This window comes from Cebidichthys violaceus, unplaced genomic scaffold (genome assembly GCF_023349555.1).
Source record: "Cebidichthys violaceus isolate CVI_PGR_0920_01 unplaced genomic scaffold, fCebVio1.0.p SCAF_15, whole genome shotgun sequence".
Lineage (NCBI taxonomy): Eukaryota > Metazoa > Chordata > Actinopteri > Perciformes > Stichaeidae > Cebidichthys > Cebidichthys violaceus.
In genome coordinates this window covers 10,937,806-10,951,119 of record NW_027176318.1, presented here as the reverse complement: position 1 = coordinate 10,951,119, position 13,314 = coordinate 10,937,806, and the positions used below count along the sequence as shown (strand labels likewise).

At 42.7% G+C, this 13,314-nt stretch overlaps 2 protein-coding genes across 2 annotated transcripts; both read right to left on the bottom strand.

The window, feature by feature from the left end:
- Positions 1-3,284: 3,284 nt before the first annotated feature.
- Positions 3,285-4,442, bottom strand: sox32 (SRY-box transcription factor 32). Its single transcript, XM_068709512.1, has 2 exons — positions 4,101-4,442; positions 3,285-3,943 (listed from the first exon to the last, which is right to left on the bottom strand). Exons 1-2 carry the CDS (start codon positions 4,405-4,407, stop codon positions 3,285-3,287), a joined length of 966 nt encoding a protein of 321 aa, XP_068565613.1. The 5' UTR covers positions 4,408-4,442.
- Positions 4,443-11,004: 6,562 nt separating this feature from the next.
- mrpl15 (mitochondrial ribosomal protein L15) lies at positions 11,005-13,057 on the bottom strand. Its single transcript, XM_068709511.1, has 5 exons — positions 12,897-13,057; positions 12,580-12,737; positions 12,038-12,203; positions 11,595-11,718; positions 11,005-11,502 (listed from the first exon to the last, which is right to left on the bottom strand). Exons 1-5 carry the CDS (start codon positions 12,999-13,001, stop codon positions 11,165-11,167), a joined length of 891 nt encoding a protein of 296 aa, XP_068565612.1. The 5' UTR covers positions 13,002-13,057; the 3' UTR covers positions 11,005-11,164.
- Between the last annotated feature and the right edge of the window lie 257 nt (positions 13,058-13,314).

Here is a 13,314-nt window from a genome sequence, read left to right as displayed (position 1 = left end):
CTGGGATTTCAGCTGAATACAGTTGAGATCAATAACACATTTTAAAAGATTCAAGACCAACACCTTCTTGAGAAAGTAGTCCCAATAAAAGAGAAGTGGATGTTGGAGAAGCAGGAATTGTTTATATATCTAAATTAAAGCAGAACTATCTCTGTGGACCCGCTAAATGTGTCCCTGAGCTACAGTCTGCACACGTCTGAAGTCACAGACCTGTCAGACATGCAGGTGAAAGGCTGCTGAAACCAAAGCAGTGGCCTGATGAAGTTATAGTAATCTGATCGGCCCAATTAGTGCGTGATTGGAGCCGACTGACATAATGAAGTGATCAGACACTTGAATTCCTGTTCTTCTGAGCTCTTGGGAACTTCTGCAGGTTTGTCTTATGGAATTACATTTTCCAGTTGTAAACAATGAAACCATCTCTTCACTACATTATTCCTTTAGGATGAGAAGCTGGGGAGCATCTCACTTCCTGTTTGAGTTTCCTCAGACGTCCCTGCAGGATCATAGTCGGATGAGCATCATCTGCAGACTGCAGCCTCGCGTTAACCCAAAGGTAGCTATTGATGACCTTCATGCAGGAGGTAACGTTACAGGCAGGAGAGCTCAAATCCGTTTTTAGGTTTAATATAAACTCCAGCTGTTTGGCCTGTCGATATTGGACAGAACAGAGTTATTTACATATTTAATCTCTAACGAGGAACGTGTTTTATGGTTGAGGAATCTGACTTGTTGAGATTCCTCACATTCCTCACAGGTGAGAACATCAAACATGCCTCTGTGAGCTTTCCAGCTCATTCCTGATGTACGCGTCTATTCCTGGATGGAAGAAACTCATATTTATCTATGAACAGTTCATATTGTTGTTGCACTCATTGAAACTGGGGAGCGACCTGAGAATATGTGGATTTGTTGAGAAAATGAACCCACTAATCCTGAAAGAAAGACCGTTAAAAGACGACATCTTGATGTGTGTCAAAGATTTCAACATCACCTAATTAAATCACAAGACAACACAAGTTTACTTTTAAAGATAAAAGTATTTCTTTCCATGTATATTCCAGTCTCACCTCTTCCAGACTCACTTTTCGGTTGTTTTTTGTGATTTAACGAACCAGAGGCTTATGAAAACACAGCCTTGTAAATATTTGACAAAGATATCTGATTTGTCCAGCTGCCATCTCCATCGCTGTTTATTGTTGATGATATTTTCACCTGAAGCACTAATATCATCCCGTTGTTTTTCCTTCAGGAAGTTCCTGCAACTGCTCATTAATTGTTGCCGAGGGGCCGACGTTTGAGAATGAGTTGAACGAACGGCTTTGAGTTAAAGTTACTCAGAAGAGGGGAAACAAGGACTGACGGCACATGAAGCGGTAACACTTCTATATTATCAAGAGTATTATAATATCGCATTAATACTTTGCATCAAGGCACATTTCTGCATTCCACACCGCAGTGTGTTTTGTCATATTGTCATGGGAATTGAGCTGACGTCAGATTTCTTCCGCTCATTCAGGTGGCGTTGGATCGTCAGGTCTTCACTTTCCTAATCAGCTCTTCTGCTCTGTCCTCCGGTTGAGGTCATCCTCCCCTCAGCCGTCCATTTCCTCCCAACAACTCCACATCGGATTTCCATCACTGACTCATTTCCAAACGCTGCTGCCGTCTGTCTTTTCGATTGAGTTGTAGTGTCTCGTTGTCAGCTTGACTCACCTCTGGCACTCGGTGGAAGTGAGTTAGGCCCAAAAGAAAATCCCCAAAGTGCATTGCTGTCTTCAGGTTGCTTCCTTCAAAGAGCGTAACAGCAGGAAAATAACTCTTTGCATGTTGGAGTTTTGATTTAGTTTAGTTTCAGAGGCTTAAATGAGCAGCTAGTGATGGAAGTGTATACTGCCAGAAAATGTGCATTAATGGTAAAAATTGTATTTTGGACAATATTTTCCTAAAATAACGTATATTGTGTTTAAGTTTTCTGATTATCAATATTTGTCAATACAAAAACACAGATGTTCTTTAATTGTACAGTAGCTGAAAGTCATTTTTGGACAATATGTAGATGTTCTTGTTTTCATCTAACCATTAGTATTCATATTTGATATGTTTATCTGGTATCTACTGATCTTATCTTAGGGACTGTAGAACAAATAGATCCTGTACTTTATAAAGTACAACAGATCGACAATGTGCAGGATTTATGTTGTATGTAAGTTTGGGTTTCAGTCATTGCTCTGGTCCATAAAATGATAAATAAAATGTCTTTTAATTCCCTTTAATGGAAACAGGTCAATGCATATTTATACATGTGTCCTTTTGCTGTATTTCTAATCTTGTTACTGTGTGAGCATTAAGTTTCGTCGTTGCAGCACCTGACATGTTGGACGACCTGGATCTCACATCTGACCTCGAGGCTCTGACACAGAAGACACAGGGCAGGGAACTAAACATTTTCCTAAATGAGTAAACATTTGGCAGCCAGAGTCGAACCAGTTTGGAGATATGTGGATTTTTGGGGCATATTTTTAGAGCCTTTGTGAGATGTTTTAAAATGAAACAGGAAGTTGGGAAGTTTATGCCCCTGGCGCCCACCCTGCTTCCCTCTGTGAGCCAAGAAAGACGTGAGGCTGGAGATAAAACCGCGCGTCAACAGTTCGGCTTCTGCAAAGGGTGGGTAGCATAGCTCCGACATTGTTCAACGTAACAGAGATTTTAAGTCGTTCGCGGCCCTCTTAAAGGGGAACTCCAGCGTCACTTCTGGACGTGTGTGGTGGCGCGTCAATACGCTCGTTACATGTTTGAACTATCCACCATACAACCATAAAGTATACAGAAGAAAATGAATACATGATGTTGTCATGATGAGTTATCTCAGATACTGATATACCAAAAAGGTGACATATGCATGGAGGGTCTAACAAAACAAAAAAGTTGCATTATGGGAAGTGTGTTATCCAGTGTTTTTGCAGCGTTGACCCATTTAAGGGACCAAAAGTCATACTTAGTCTCAACTTTATGAAAAGTGAAATAAACAATCATTGCAGTGGCTTTTTAACACCATAATGAAAAAGAATAGTTATATTTTCAAGTGTTTATGTCATCTTACCTTTTTCTTGTATTTAGAAATATGAATAAAAATGTGAACATAGTAAGTTGAATTGGTAATTTATTTATTTATTTATTATAATTACATTGAAGACAGCACAGTACTCATTCAACACGATAAACACCTCCAGCAGTCATCAAATGACACACAGATATGAATAAATGCACCATGTTTCGTGTTCTCATGAGACAGAGCGTCCCTCTCTGTGGCTGCTCTGGTAGCTGCTGGGGTCCACTGACTCGGGCCTGTGAGGGCTCGGGCCCAGGTACTGTTCAAACTCGCTGCGGTCCAGATCGTACAGCATGTCTAGCTGAACCTGTTCCAGGTAAAACTCAAAGGAGGGCCCGGCAGGGCCCAGCAGGCCCCCGTAAACCCTGCTGGACTCCCCCTGATCCACATGGGGACCTGCAGTGTTGGAGAAGCCGTGCTGCATGTGTCCGCGCTGACTGCCGTAATACACCTGGTGCTCTGCAGGGTACGCATGAGGGCTTGAGTACGCCACGGGCTTATTTGATGAGACTGCTGCTGGAGTGTGTGGGTAGCTGCTGCGCAAAGGGGTGAAGTTAGCCGGGGAGTTTGTGAAAGCGGTGCTGCTTGGGTAGGATTGGTGCTGGTTCTGGAGCAGGTAGGTGAGGTTATAAGGCACGGGGAAGCTGGAGCTGCAGAGCGAGGGGTGAGAAACCTCTGCAGCCTGTTGTTTGGAGCTCTTCTTCAGCTGCCTCCTCCTGCGGGGCCGGTACTTGTAGTTGGGGTAGTCGATGGTGTGCTGGACTCTCAGACGTTCTGCTTCCTGCATGTATGGACGCTTCTCAACCAGAGACATGGCCTTCCAGGTTTTTCCTGCAGGAACACATGGGTTAATGATCTGCATATTGTTTTTTCCCCATATAAGAAGTACAAACATTAAACATTTCTAAGATTTTTAAAATGGTCACTTTAACTTTACCAACCACTGGACTTATCGATCATATTTTCAAGCTGTTAATCAATTTCTTACCAAGTATTTTACTCAGATCCGTATTCTCCAGGTCTGGGTTAAGCTGCGCCAGCCGCCTGCGCTCCTCTTTGGTCCAGATGATGAAGGCGTTCAGGGGCCTCCTGACTCTCTGCTGCGTCGACGCAGACTTGGCCTCGGGGCTGGCGCAGCTGGAGTCCGAGTTCACGGACAGCGGGCTGGAGGGCCCTGAACTCGGGGAGCGCACCTCGGTCATCTGCTCCCCGTCCACGGAGCCCGAGTCTTCGCCCTCGAACATGGCGCTGTTTGCGCAGAGCTGGAAAGCAGCGGGGTCGTGTCCGAAATGCATGTTTACAGATGGCGATGATGTCGTGTGGCTCCGCTGCAGGCCGCTGTCATTCTCCTGGTGGTGCACCGTGACGGATATATGTGGGAGCTCCACCAATGGGAGGCCTGGAGGAGTGGATCTAAGGTGTGAATTCCAGGTGTTTTCTCGGGTCGGTGATAGGCCTATCTGACGCCCCAATCAACCATCCTACGAAACTTAAGATGGAAAAGAGACGCGAGTCTGTAATAAAACTCAATGTGGCTTTCATATAACAAAAGATCAACGCGTAACGCTCGGATTAATCTAAGAGCCGCAAACCAATCAGAGCTACCCATCAAAGATAAAGGGTTGAACCCGATCACATCGTTTTCTCTCTTTATGAGACACATGCAAGGGAAACAAAGCACGTCACAAAGTAAACTGAGGACTTTTATGAAGTTAAAATGATGCTGTTTATGCCTCTGTTTTATCCTTCTTTAATCACCAATAATCAATATGTTTGACTGCTCCTACATCTGTGCATACATGTTAAAAGTAATTGACATGCGTTTTAATTCGAGAAAAATAGATGTGTTCCTTGATTCACTTATTAAAACCGTATTAGTGAAAATCAAATGACACCTTTGCCTATCGGAGATAGATGGAATGTAATCAATAGGTCCCGAGAGGCAGCAGAACATCAAAGTGTCCAGGAGGACGGGCTGGTTACTAATTACATTGTGGCTCTCAGCTCTTATCGGCCATCCACTGTCTCTATCAAAGCACATGTTACAGGACTGAAGCACACATGATCAAGGAGTGTTTATTACACGATTACCGCTGACAAACATTTGCTCGATACAGAAACTGATTGGTGTACAAAGAGGCGTGATGAGCTCACATTTAGGACATCAACAAAAAGAAAGAAAATAGCTGCATTTACTCTCTGACATTTATTCATTTAAATAAAAAAAAAGATGGGGGGAAAACATACTAAAATAGACTGAGTGACTTCACCAGAGAAGACAAAGTGTATTGAAATCAGTCAAAACTCCAGCAGAGCTTCAGACTCACAGAAACTACAGGATGGATGAAGCTTTCAGCCTTTCATTCATATACCTGCAGCAATGTCAGTTTTTCCACAATGTATATGATATTTGAAAATAATCCAGCATGAACAAACTTATTATCGTATGTATATTGTAAATAAAAAACTGTTAATACGCACACTTGTTGGGAATTATTAATTTCACATGGAAAATTTGAAAATAATGTCATGCAGAGCAAAAATATCGGAATAAATTAATTTCCAAGCACTATAAATACTTTTAATACTTAAATAATGGCTTCATTGTGGTGGCACAAAGCATAAGACGTGAGGATAAAGTAGGCAATACTTTAAAGTCACCATTGAGTAATGACGTTACAGAAAAAGCACTGAACACAATATTGTAGAACTATTAGCCACAAAAACATTAATAATGATAACTCTGTGTGTCCTCATTAATGTTCTCTTAGTATATTAGGATTCCATTACCACTACAGGTGCTCGCCTCCTCTGTGTGGCTTCATTGAATATCTGTCGGTGAGACTGCTGACTAACGTTACACAAACAATAGTCTCCATCACGGGGACAGCGGCGACGTTAAATCTGCAATACACGGTCCCACAGTAATGCTTGCACCTGCTTTGTCCCGGCAGACGAGTCACTTATGCGTCCTCTTTAAATTGTAAATACGGTGTGTATTATGGGTTAATACACAAAAACAGGACTGAGTTTGGGTTTTTTTCCTGCTGGAGAAAACATCTGAGTCTTCTTTAAGCTTCTATACTGTTAAATTATGACACGCAAACGTATGCACACTTTTATATTCTGGGAACGTTTCCTTAGTTTGAACCCTGCATGAGAAGCACATCAGGCGTAATGGAGCTTGATATCTTACTCAAAAGAGCTGATCAATACTGTGATATCGGCTCATTCAGTAACAGAAGTGATGAAGACAACTGTGCTCCTCATCTCCCTTCGACAACTGGACTTACACCTTTTTATGTGGGTCGAAACTGATGAAGTGGCACCTGGCTTTGAGAGGAAGATAACATTATAAAATATCAGAAAATCAATACAAACCTAAACACAATGGATTTTTAAGGGATAATTAAACAGAATGATGCGTTAGAATGAACCACGTGTGTGTGTGTGTGTGTGTGTGTGTGTGTGTGTGGTTTGGTGGTGTGTGGCGGAGGGAGAGGGACGCTCGTTTTCGTCACAGCTTGTCGGAATTAGAGGTTGAATCCACATCCGCGGTGTTGAACGGGACGCACGCGCCAACGCGCAGTGAAAAGCACTAATGGATTTAATCAATTAGCTTGAACGACTCAGCGTGAATACAATAATGTTAGTTTCGGCTGAGCTTCTCTGTGGATTGAGTGTGGAATTAAAGCGTGAAGATGTCGTCGATTTATGCTATGCATTCATTCCCCACCAGTACGTCTAAATGGTATTAACTTCATACATTGAGACGTCACGTAGGTGGGAGGGGCAAACATTAAACAGGAAGTTGACCCTGCAAAACATGAGGTGAGGAAAATTACATTTCATAAGGTCATACAATTAACAAAGTAAATCTATTCCACAAAGCTTTGATGGAAACATGAACGTGATGCAGGCTACTACGGCAACAAAATCAGTAAAAATGTGTTAATAATTTTGGGATTACTTTGTATTAGTGACTGTTTAAAGGCGTCACTAATGAAAACAAATTATTGTCAAATTATATCAAAGTGTGAATTAAAAACAGTCCCACTCATCCTTAATTCACCCCTTTAACAGAAGACACTACCATGTCACCTGCCCTTTATTGTGGCCCTGTTGATGAATCCTAATCTATCAGGTGACTGTAGGGGATCACTGCATTGTCTCAGAGCCAAACAAGCAGAATGGCCACAATGCTTTTCTGAATGGGGATTGTTCTCCGTGGCTTTCTGATCACAATGTGCCATTGTATTGGACAGAACTCATATATGGGACACTCCTTCTTCGTCTTCACTTTGGATCCGCGATGGCCAAGCGGGCACAGGTGGAGCCGAAGACCTGCGGGAGTACGTGACAGTCCAGCAGGATTCACAAAGCAGGGCCCTCGTGGATTCTCTGGAGGATGCTCGGGGTTGGATATTGGCTGGATTTAAAGCACTTATTCATAGTCTGATGTGATTTGTAGAAGAAGAGGATGGTTTCCTGAACACATTGTCTCATGCGGACTATAGCTTTTCTTGTGAGTGAAGCTGCTGAACGCTTGACTTCTCTCTTTTTATGGATATTTGAGGACTTGCTGACCTGAAGACGTCCATCCAGAAGAACGAAAACCACAGGAGCGTGAAGCCGGAGGCCTGTGTCTTGACCTCTGGTAATGAAGCACTGTATTCCTAACCGTCCTCGGTGCCATCCCACCGGCTTTCCTTACAGTGGCTCATTCATAAAGCGCTGCATTGTTTCATAGCTGGAAGGTGTGAAAGGGGATATAATGACCGTGATCTTCGCGGCGAGGGACTGTATTGCATTGTGTTGTATTGTGTGGGCACAGCAGGCCAGCATCAAGATACACTCTGTCAAGACTCACACACCATTCTATGCAGTGGTGTGTGTCGTCCCCCCCCCCCCCCCCCCCCCGCTCCCACCTCCACGTCTTAATCACGTGTTTGAGCAGATTCAACAGTAGACTAAGGGCTGGGGTCCTGAGTGCTAGCCTCCACACTCCCCGTGTAAACAGCGCCCTGCCCGGCCAGCCCTACGTCAGGCCAGCTGAGAGGATTACATGCCCCCCCCCCCCCCCCGGTGTAGACAGGCTTAATGTAGCCTCATTAGCAGAACACAATGATGCCCCCACCTCTGAGCAGAGATAACAGGCCGGGCTCAGCCAGACTTCAAACACAGACTCAAACCTGCAGTGTGCAGGGTGCAAAGCCAACAGAGCAAACCTGAGCAGTGAGGATTAACACATTTGCACCGGTTTTATCCAGCTCACATCATTTAAGGATTCAAACGATTAGTTTATCGACCACTTATCAATAGTTACTATTTCCAGTGTCTCACAATGTGAGGAGTTACTGCCTTTCTTTGTCTTAGATGTTTGTAAACTCATTTTATTTGTGGTTTGGACTGTGATTCGGATTAAACAATACATTTTAAGATGTCACTTTTTGCAAAAGCTCAAATAAGCCATCGTCAAACATGACTACAAGAAAAGGATAATTAATAAATTAAGAACTGAGATAAATAAATAGCAGGTAAGTTATAAAAAAACAACATAATAAATATTAAAAAAAAGTTAAAATGACTGTTACTTCAAACACATTTCTAAGTACTTTTAATTACTTTTTATTATTAATATATTCTAAGATTTAACAGAGACGGTGAATTCATTGCTTTCTACAGACTAATCGATAATGAAAATAATCATTAGTTGCAGTTTGAAAAATCTAATTAAATATTAGCATTATTATTTATTCGATAAATGACTAATGTGCACTTACTGTTGATGTCAGGTCAGAATGTTGGTTCATTCAAGAAGACATCCATCAGATCTTCAGTCTGGCTCCTCAGTTGCAGTCACACTGGTCTCTAATCGTATTGCATTCGTCTATCATGCAGACTGGCTAATGAGGCAAAGCTCCACTCATGCTGAAAAAAAAGTGCTATTCTTTGTAAATTAGGAACTGTATTGTACTGATAAGAGTCTTATCTGAGGAGTCGAACGAGTCTTCCAGCTCTTTTATCGTCCAGACAGCTGAGCTTTGGATCTTCCTGGCTTTGTGCCACAGAAGGGCCGTTTATCACACATTATAGTATATATCTACATCCATTTGTGTAAGTCTGACATGGATGCAGCGCCACGCGGGCCGATGCGTCTCTCCTCTGCAGACAGAAGAAACGACGGCTGCATTTAGCTGTAATTAGGCCTCATTAATAACTGGAACTAGACTGAGACCTGTGAGACACCGGGACATCTGTGTCTGTCCTAAACGGCTCATTCACGGCAGCAGATAACCAAAACAATCTGGTCTGCTCGGCTCCAGCAGCCATGCTCGGATGTTTAATTAAATAGTGTGAACTAGACTCAGACATTAGATTATTTGGAGCAGAAACCAGAGCCCTCAAACAGACTGACAACTCTTTTTAGCCAAAGTGAATTGCTGTTTTCTGTGTAATTGACAGTTAAAACACTTGATTGGATTTCTTTATTCTTTCAAACCCTCTGCAGCCACACATTTCACAGACCTGATGTTTGTGCTCGCTCTTTTTCTCTCTTTTTCGCTCGTCTGAGACTTGATAGAAACTCAAAAGGATCTGCTGCTTTGAAGATAAGCGCTGTAGTTCTGCCATAAACAATGATTGTGCTGTTGCTTTCCTGTGGCGTGATTTATTTAAAGTATTATGCTGTAAGGATTTGGGCCGGTTTTCCTGGCAGGGCCGGCTGTGTACGTATCCACTACTTGTGTAGTTTATTGGATACTTCAGATTCAGGAAAGCACTCAGGGAACCACGAGCAAAGTCATCAAAGTGTAACCTTTGTGTCTTCTGGTAACACATTATGACACGTACAGACACGGCAAGAAACCCCCCTAAGAGGCTTCATCTTTATTATTTTATTTAATGAAATTAATTATATTTAACTCGGTTTAGTGCGTCATATTTTATTGTCACTTTATTTGTATTCTTATAATAATAATAATAATTGAGACCTGCCTTCCAGTAACTAACATGGCAGAGGGGACTTTGTATGGAAACACAATGCTTGTGGGCTTGTGCGCACGCACGCACGCACACACACACACACACACACACACACATAAACATATGCTTCCTTTGATAAAGTGTTTTTAAACCAGCAGAAACTCAATGGCAGCGTCCCTTGAGACAATATCTGTGTAAAATACAGAGTTATTTATAGTGAGTGTGCCATTTTGACTTCAGAAAATAAACATTAGCGTAATGGAGAGTTCAGACACAAGAGAACAATTATACAACCAAAAAACCCACGAGCGTATATATTCTGGTGCAGGCAGGGTGTTAAGTGCCGCAGAGTGTTGATTGCAATATCTCAAACATCTTAATGAGCTTCTGCTTCACAATAACTTCTCTGTCATTTCAGCAAAAAAAAGACTTGAAATATGGAAACTGTGAACTTTGGATAAGTGGGGGATAAATATCAAGTCACAATAATTTCCTTTAGATCTCAAAGCATGAACACTTTTTTATGTCCGAGGCATAACGGGGGCAGAGTTGTATGTATGTGTTTGCCTGTGATTGTACTCCAAGAGGATGGAGAGGGATCTTTTGAACGTCCACACCAGGATACAGCTGCCTATGACTAATTTCACCCCCCCCCCCCCCCACTATGGCCTAGGCTTCACAAGTAACACACATCGCCAGGCATCTGTTTCCTGTTTTCATTCTTTGAGTCATCTTATTTTCCTTATTTCCCCCTCACCTGTTACAGTTCACGTTCCTTCCATCGTGCCGCACGGGCCAGTTGTGCTTTTGACACGAGGCCGTCGGACGTCAGACACTCCAACGCGAAGAAAAACTCATAAAATCATAAATATACCGTTTAAAATATAAGACAACAAAACATTTAAAAATGTAGTTTAAGACAAAGTTTAATGATAACACTTCTTTCTTTAACAGTTTTTAATATAAAATGAAAACATGTCCGAGACTTTCATCATCCAAAAATCTGTATTTTTCTGATTTTTGCCATGAGATATTGTACATAAAGATGTATTTTACACCTCCTCACACTTATGAGCTGTAATATTTCAGGAGTTTCTCGTCGGTCGGCTTCAGGATCTTCTTCTCTGGCATGCTAACCACCCATCCTGGAGCGAGGCCAAAGAAGATCTGTCGAACGTCCTTCCTCATGGAGAGCATGTGATACAGTTCATCCTTTGAAATGTCTGGCAAAATATATCCATACTTCTGTGCCAGGGCTAGCCGGGCCCGCTGGATTTTCTCTGGGTCTGCCAAGTAGCCCCGGTTTTCAGCATCCGTGTAATACGGGACCATGTCCTCCCCGGGTAACATTCGCTTTGGGATGGGCTGCCCACGCAAGAAGAACGGGACGGGCTTGATGACAATCCCTGCGTAGAAGAGATTGTATTTATTATCTAAAATACACAAGAGGAACATTAGAACGTCAGTGAGGGTGTAAGGCTGATCCGTCATTAGTTACCAAGACTTATAGGATCATAGAAACTGGTGGTGATGACCCCTCCGTTCTTCTCAATAGCAGCTATGACTCCTTCAGAAGCTCTCTGGACCTCGATGTTGATTTTTGCGGCAAAAATGTCGGCACCCTGGAACAGAGAAAGCACATGAAAGGATCAAAAAGAAAACAAGAGGTCAAAAAAACAAACGTCTTGCTCTGTGACAGAATGACAACGTTGTTATGTGGTGCCACCTACTGGCACAAGATGATCCAAGAGCCTCAGAGGGACCTGTTGGTCTGCATCCTGAATACCCAGATTCATTGTTCAGCAATCAAAACTTAGGACCCTTTTCCAGTGTACGTTGCCATGTTTGTATGTCAAAATTGTTATCAAATGGCTCACTGAGTACTGTACGTTTGTACAAATAGTGACCCGTTGTAAAAGTCCATAATCAACAACACAATACCTCCTCAACGAGCTGGACTCCATAGTCCCTCTTCAGAGGCTGGACGGTCACTCCTCTGGCGTTGACCAGCTGGGTCAGGTCTATGGGCTGGGTCGGGTCGACTCGGCCCAGATCAATCAGGTACTGCAACCGTTTCAATGACAGAGGCTGGTACTGTGGCCGCCGACTGAGGAGGAGCACACAAACGGTGTTCAAAATGTATTTGTGATCGCCACAATCTGGCGCTCAGTTTAGCAAAAACATGTAGGATTTGGTGTTTTGAACAGAGTTTTACCACCAGATGTTGTGACAAATACCCAAATATAAGACTGACACTAACTGAGGTAGTAGTGGCAGTACTTTAATTTAAGAAATGCATCTAGTTGTGAGATGAATGCACAAGTTTAACAGGGAATCAAAAAGGCTGTTTGACGCTTGCATTTTAAATGACATCTTGAAATATATGATCTATTCGTTTGTGTAACTTCTAACAACAAAGACCTCATTTTAATTGCAAAACACTCACTGGTTAGTTTGAAAGGTGGATAGCAGGACTTGTTTACCTGTGTCCTTCATTGTAGCCATATTTAGGGATTGCGAGATAAAACGGAGTCTGACCCCCTTCGAATCCCAGCCGAGGCCGGGTGCCTCGCTGTCGCTCTCCTTTGTGTCCTCGGCCGCTCCTGTTGCCGCCATGCTGTCCTCTGCCCCGCCGCGTCTCCTACAATCACAGAAACAGTGAGGCTAATGCATCATCCCCATCAAAACAACAGACACAATGTTAGCGTTTGCCTCCACTGGCTAGCATGCTAACTAGCTCTGTCAGCCAGAGTGAGCTGCACAAAGGCAGCTTTAATAGAGACGCCACATTAAAACTCACCGGCTTTCTGGCTCCCGGTTCGGGCCGCAAGTTTGCTAACGTTATCCGGGGCAGATTCTGCAAAACGCTCAACGCTTTGCCACCAGGTTTTTTGGGGAAAGACATGTTTCTGTTGCTCACATGTCAAAGACAGCTAAACCAAGGACATGTAGGTCACGTGACCGAGGTGAGCGGAAGTTCTTCTTCTTAGTTTAGGGTTTCAAAATAAAAGCACGACCATCAAAATGCATTATAAACTGTTGAGCTGTGATACGTTATTTGGTGATTGTCATTAAATATTAGTATCGTTAAGGTTAGCTAAGTAAATTTAATGACCGTTTTAACGTTTAATCGGTAAATAGAACAAATAAAAAACATTTAAAATCTGTGTCAAAGGTCACGACACAATATTCTACATGTTCAAACTACACATCTAATA